The 6,563-nt window shown below is 41.3% G+C and overlaps 2 protein-coding genes across 4 annotated transcripts in view; one reads left to right on the top strand and one right to left on the bottom strand.

Moving 5' to 3' along the window:
• Positions 1 to 6,563, top strand: part of LOC125006460 (nuclear factor 7, ovary-like) — a 1,183,669-nt gene that overhangs the window by 1,020 nt on the left and 1,176,086 nt on the right. The window lies entirely within an intron of this gene.
• Positions 2,586 to 6,563, bottom strand: part of LOC125006473 (semaphorin-3D-like) — a 38,020-nt gene continuing 34,042 nt past the window's right edge. The window contains exons 9-11 of one of the 3 annotated variants that reach the window (XM_047582522.1): positions 4,530 to 4,644; positions 4,202 to 4,271; positions 2,586 to 3,118 (exon numbers count right to left, since the gene is read on the bottom strand). In XM_047582522.1, coding sequence (XP_047438478.1) covers positions 2,917 to 3,118; positions 4,202 to 4,271; positions 4,530 to 4,644 — 387 coding nt within the window. In that variant the 3' untranslated portion in view covers positions 2,586 to 2,916. The remainder of the gene's footprint in view (positions 3,119 to 4,201; positions 4,272 to 4,529; positions 4,645 to 6,563) is intronic. The other 2 variants (XM_047582521.1, XM_047582520.1) reach the window with 2 other exon arrangements.

Genomic DNA, 6,563 nt, shown 5'->3' with positions numbered 1-6,563 from the left:
AGAAACTGCAACATTTCCAATCAAAGTATCTGATGGAACTAAACAGTTTAAACATAAATCACTTTAAACGAGTTATAACAGCAAAGTGTTTGTGGTAATAGTAAGTGAAGTAAAGCCCTATAGCTGGAGGTAGAAGTACAGTTATAGGTAGAAAGTCCCTAGGTGGGGCTGGGAGGCTAGGAAGAGCTAAGTTACTAGGTGCTAGAAAGCTACGTTAGCTAGAGGCTAGGAAGAGCTACATTGCTAGAGCTAGTGGCTTAAGGAGCTGGAAGAGCTACAGTTAGCTGGAGGCTAGGAGAGCTACATGTTAGCTGAGCAGGAAAGCACAGTTACTAGGAGGCTAGGAAGAGCTAGCATTAGCTAGGAGCTAGAAGGCTACATTAGCGGGGCTAGGAAGAGCTAAAGTTAAGCTAGGAGGCTAGGAAGAGCTACAGTATAGCTGAGGAGGCTAGATAGTAAGTTAGCTAAGCTAGGAAGACATTAGCTGGAGGCTAGGAAGAGCTACAGTTAGCTAGGAGGTTAGGTGCTAGTATAGCTAGGTGAAGTACAGTTTAGCTAGGAGGCTAGGAAGAGCTAATAGCTGGAGGCTAGGAAGGTACATTAGCTGGAGGCTAGGAAGGTATAGCTGGAGGCTAGGAGAGCTAAGTTAGCTGGAGGCTAGGAACATTGTAGGCTAGGAGGCTCATAGGTAAGGTGAAGTGCTAGTATTAGCTGGGAGGCTAGGAAAGTGAGCTACAGTTTAGCTAGGAAGGCTAGGGAAGTAGTAGAGGGTAGGGGCTAAGTAGCAGGAGGCTGAGGTAAGTGTAGCTAGTATTAGCTGGGAGGCTAGGAAGAGCTACATTTAGCTGAGCTAGGAGGCTAGTTACTGGAGGCTAGGAAGAGCTAGTATTAGCTGGGAGGCTAGATTTTCTGATTTTACACACTCTGAGCTGTTGCTGTCGTATCGTTGCTAAATGGCAGCGTTAGCAGGTTAGCACCATTTTGTTTTAGTCTTTTCTCCTTCATTCAGTCTGATAAAGATGTGAGGGAACGGAAAGAGGAATTAGGTCACGGAGTCGATCACTGAGCATGTTGACAACACCACACATAGTAGAATCATTGTGAAAAATATTGACTCCGTAGCGAAAGAAAAGTTGATCAGAAGGAGCATCACGATTTTACATCATTATTATTTTCTTCTACAAACTCAACACTTTCAAGTGACGGGAAAATATCGTTCCAGGCGACATTACAGTAATTTAATAATCGGTGCAGCTCATTAAATGTAAACTCTTTCATCATGTTCTTATTTGCATTAAAACAAAGGGAAACATTTGTAGTTGTTTATCGGTTGTGTTACTGGACCTGATGGGCTGAATGTGGAGCCGTGAACTAAAATAAGTTTGACACTCCGGAGATAAAGAAGAGAGAGGAACAAAGAGGGAAAGGGACCAAAGCACAGCTCAGTTATAGAAGCAACAACATGGAAGTGATTATGTGTTCAGGGAGATCGTGATGAGGAGGTCGCAGCCTCTCACCGTTTCCTTTTAATCAACCTTCCTTCTCTTCCATCTACCACATGATTCACCACAGCTCGGCTCAGAGCAGGAATTCCCCGACAGGCAGCGTGAAATCACACCTGACAGGTTAAAGGCTCCGCCCCCCTGACAGGGTGAAGCTTCCCAGAGGAGTTCAGGGCCGAGCTGTTAAATCAGCGCAGGTCAGAGCCTGTTTTCATTAGAGGTGTTGGGTGTGTTTGGAGTCTGAGCTCACAGGAAACGAGTTCATCACAAACCTAAATACCCTCCTGTCCCCGGGGTTCTGACGCACAATTATGGACTTAAACGACGCAGACACACTTTCAACACAAAACCAAAACTTTTTCCTAATAGAGCCACAGTTCATCAGAGTTAGAGGGAGGTTTTCTTCTGTGGTGGTTTTAGGAAAATTATTACATTTATGTAGGTAGTGAAGCTAAAACGTTTAGGCTAAGAAGAGCTACTGTTAGCTTGGTGGCTAAGAAGAGCTACTGTTAGCTTGGTGGCTAAGAAGAGCTACTGTTAGCTGGGAGGCTAAGAAGAGCTACTGTTAGCTGGGTGGCTAAGAAGAGCTACTGTTAGCTGGGAGGCTAAGAAGAGCTACTGTTAGCTGGGTGGCTAATAAGAGCTACTGTTAGCTGGGAGGCTAATAAGAGCGACTATTAGCTGGGAGGCTAAGAAGAGCTACTGTTAGCTGGGAGGCTAAGAAGAGCTACTGTTAGCTGGGAGGCTAATAAGAGCGACTATTAGCTGGGAGGCTAAGAAGAGCTACTGTTAGCTGGGAGGCTAAGAAGAGCTACTGTTAGCTGGGAGGCTAAGAAGAGCTACTGTTAGCTGGGTGGCTAAGAAGAGCTACTGTTAGCTGGGAGGCTAAGAAGAGCTACTGTTAGCTGGGAGGCTAATAAGAGCGACTATTAGCTGGGAGGCTAAGAAGAGCTACTGTTAGCTTGGTGGCTAAGAAAAGCTACTGTTAGCTGGGAGGCTAATAAGAGCGACTGTTAGCTGGGAGGCTATGACTTTCTGATTTTGCACGTTGTTTTTAAGTTGCAGAGCTCTGAGCTGTTGCTTCTCTCTTATCGTTGCTGCAGAATAAATCTTGAACAATCGCAGTGAATATGCATCTAAAAGATAAAAAGCTCCTTTAATATTTCTAACGCGTGTGTGCATTTAATTTGCCCGGCTGAGATGATAACTATTCTCTCACCGTCCAGGATCCACTTCACAAATCATGTTATATTCAGAATCACAACAAAGGTGTGTGGTCAGAAGCAGCAGATTGTGTGCGATGTCAGACCTTTAGCAGCATGAGTGGCCGGTGAGGAGGAGGTAATAAGGCAGAAATATCCATAAAAGAGTCAGGATGTATAGTAGGATACATGATAAATATAAGAAATGTGAACTAAATGGTAATAACAGCAGTAATTAATGTGTCTGAGTGGGTGAAGTGTGGACTCACGGTTCCAGGTCTGGGGTACGGGATGCGTCCTTTAAACTCCACCCAGCGATAGTCGGGACCCTCTTTATGGGCGAAGGGTCCGTTGAAAGCAGCTCGGATGGAGGCCATGGAGTAAACACAAACCGCAGAGCCACGAAATACAGAGCTGAGGGAGGAGGAGGTGAGAGTGTTTTCATACCACAGGGCTACAATAACACAACCAGCTGGGCCTCTTCACCTTCGACCCCAGACAACACCCACACCTGACCTCCGCCCTCTGCACCGCTGGGCACGTGCACGTGACCGCTCATCCCTGTGAGCGTGCACGTGACGGCTCGTCCCTGTGAGCGTGCACGTTAAGGAGGAGGCATCCTCTAAATCCTTCCTAAAGGAATCTGCACCTTTAGTTCAGTGGCTCAGTCTTAAAGCTGGTTATGACACATAAAATATTTACGATCATTTACTGGGATTATAATTATAAACTGATGTCATGTAACAAGCATCTTAAAATAGGTTTGAACTGTGACGGTTTCTGATCCCGTCCAATAAGAGCAGGACATAGAATAAAAGAAGAAACCAGCTACGTTTCACAATAAGAACAAATTAAATTACACATTTAGTGTAAAAAAAAAACCTCAGTAGCAGTTTAACGTCTTTCAGCTCATTGTTTTGGGTTGATGCAACTGATTATTTTGTGAAACCAACCAATGAATCAACCAACCTCAAGCTGCAAATCAACCAACTAACCATCTACACACAAACCAGATAAATAACTAATACCAAGCTAGCAACAAACCAACCAGCTAGCTAACTAACTACCCCAAGCTAGCAACCAACCAACCAACTTCAAGCTAGCAAACAACCAATAAGCTAGCTAATTAACTACCCCAAGCTAGCAACCAACCGATTAACTTCAAGCTAGCAAACAACCAATAAGCTAGCTATCTAATTACCCCAAGCTAGCAACCAACTAACCAACTTCAAGCTAGCAAACAACCAATAAGCTAGCTAATTAACTACCCCAAGCTAGCAACCAACCGATTAACATCAAGCTAGCAAACAACCAATAAGCTAGCTAACTAACTACCACATGCTAGAAACCAACCAACCAGTCAACATCAAGCTAGCGACCAGATTCCAAAACTACAGTAAATGTATTTAACTGATTTATATATTTTTTCTGGTCAAAGTTTTCCATTTTTACTGAAAACGTCTCTTTTAACGTCGTCACGGCTGAATGTTTCCTCACCTGGATGTGCTGAAGACTCCGTAGATAGTTGGGTTTTGAGGGTCCTTGGTCTCCAGGACAAAGATGTCCTCTAGGAAAACATGAAGTTTGTTATCAGGTGTCAAAGATGTTGCACAGTTTTTATTGGTTCTGCTTTAGTTATTGGTTTGACAGTCGCCAGCAGCAGAAAGAGGGAAGGAAAGAAGGGAAGATTAATTACAGCTGTGTAAACTTTAGCAAAGTTTATCTTCAGAGGAGGATAAAGGACGAGAGCACAGGTCTTTTTTTCCAAAGAACTTATGTAAGAGAAGGAAGGAGGAAGGAAAAGGAGGGATGGGGTCAGAGTTACCGAGCTCATCGAACTGGGTGTCGACTCCAGACGGTCCTGGAACAGAACAGACCAGCCGGGCCTTGAGGAAGGTGGTCCAACGGTTAATCAGACTCCGCTTTCCCCCGACGTCATTCTGGTTCCAGGGCCAAGAAAGGAAAGAATTTATTTAAAATCCCATCATTTATAAGACACCGATGCAGATCCCACAGGTTAATATATGCAGGTGGAATCATCCAGTGGCTAATTAGAAAAAACAACAAGATTTAAAGGTCTAAGGTTTTCATGCTGCACCATTAACGGCAATTTATTTCTGAATCACATTTAAAAACAACAAATACTGACCAACAAGCAGGAGCCTGTAAATATATATGAGACAACGAAGATGAAGAGGCATTAAAATGAAATGCTAAATTAAAAATACTCGATTAAAACACGATAAAAACAGCTGCTTTAAAACTGATTTAATAACCACACACAGGTTTATAAGAGCGGGTTTCACAGACGGGAGGAGGGATCTCAGGTCCATATAAGGAGCCTTTCAAGAGCCACTAGGTCCAAACATCGTGAGCTGAGCTTTAGTTTCACTGGAATTTAAGGAAATTTACGGCCAACCATCTTTAAAGAGGTTGGAATCGTTTTGTTTCAACGCGGAGGTAAAGTTGTGAATCATCTGCGTAGAAATGAAACGAGACGCCAGAGTTCGGGAGGACGTGGCCTGAGGGCAGAAGATCAGGAAGGTTCAGGAGGTTAAAGGTCGAGTCGAGCTTCACGACACCTGGTAGATCCCAGTTAATCCAGATTTATGGTTCTGTGCTGGATTCACCTTAGCTGAGCGGAACCAACTTAATCCTTCAATAAACTCAATAAACTCCCATCAAAGTCTGAACGGAACATATATATATATATATTAAATCAGATGCTATTAAAAATGCTATTAAATCAGAAATAATAGACTAAAAAACAGCTTCTACCCTCAATAACACATCAAAACCACCACATCCCATCTAAATGTTCCTTTTATTGTATTTACTGTGTATATATTTTTCTATATTTGAGTGTGTTTATGTTTTCAATTTTTTATTTTAATTTATTTCATTTTATTTTATATATTTTTTTATTTTTTATGCAATGAACCCCAAAGCAACACCACCTTTTTATTGTTTATATTGTATTTTATTGTGTATAGCAGCTAGTTTTTTATCTTCATGCTGCTGTAGTTTCTATTTTTCATTGTGTTTCACTGGATGATGTTGAACATCCTTAATATCTGCAACACTATCGCACCTCAAGGTTTCAACACTTTCACCATTTCACCTTTTAACTCTACTTAAATCTTAGGAATTTCCTGCTTTATTTTGTGTGTTTTTTACTTTTGTAGCTCAAAACAAACAGTTCAGCCTAAAACCGACTCTAAACATCCTGAGTCCTTGTCTCCGCTTTGTCCCGTGAGCTGCTTCTAACTAAACGTCTTAACTTTCACATCCTTCTCTGGTCAACTTCAGTTTATTTACTGTCATTTTAAGCTTATTTAATGTTTATTTCTCATAATTTTAAAGCCATTTTGAGTTGTTTTATTATCATTTCACATCCCTTCCTGGTCAACCTTAGTTTATTTACTGTCGTTTTAGACTCTTTGTTGGTATTTGTGTCATTTGAGCTCATTTGTCATCATTTTGTGGTGCTTTTTAGTTTGATTTATTGTCATTTTACATTTATTTCTCATCATTTCACATCTCTTTCTGGTCAATTTTATTTCTACACATTCACATTCACTACTTATTATGTAGTGTGTACAATATCAGCAATAATTATTTGTGCAATTCAATATTTTCTGTATAAATACCACTACTTATTTTTTTATTTTATTATTTATCTTATAGTTAAAGTTCTTCCTCTTTGTTGTTGCTGCAAACTGCAGGATAAATAAATGTTTCTTAATTCTAATTCTAATAAAAAAGACTCTTGGTCCATGAATCTCATGAATCTTCCTCTCAGACGTAAACTGAGTTTAATGAAGCTGCAGACGCTGAGTTGTTCTAAGCGGGTTCGTAC

Source organism: Mugil cephalus, chromosome 4, assembly GCF_022458985.1.
Source record: "Mugil cephalus isolate CIBA_MC_2020 chromosome 4, CIBA_Mcephalus_1.1, whole genome shotgun sequence".
NCBI lineage: Eukaryota > Metazoa > Chordata > Actinopteri > Mugiliformes > Mugilidae > Mugil > Mugil cephalus.
This window is presented reverse-complemented; position numbering and strand designations above follow the sequence as displayed.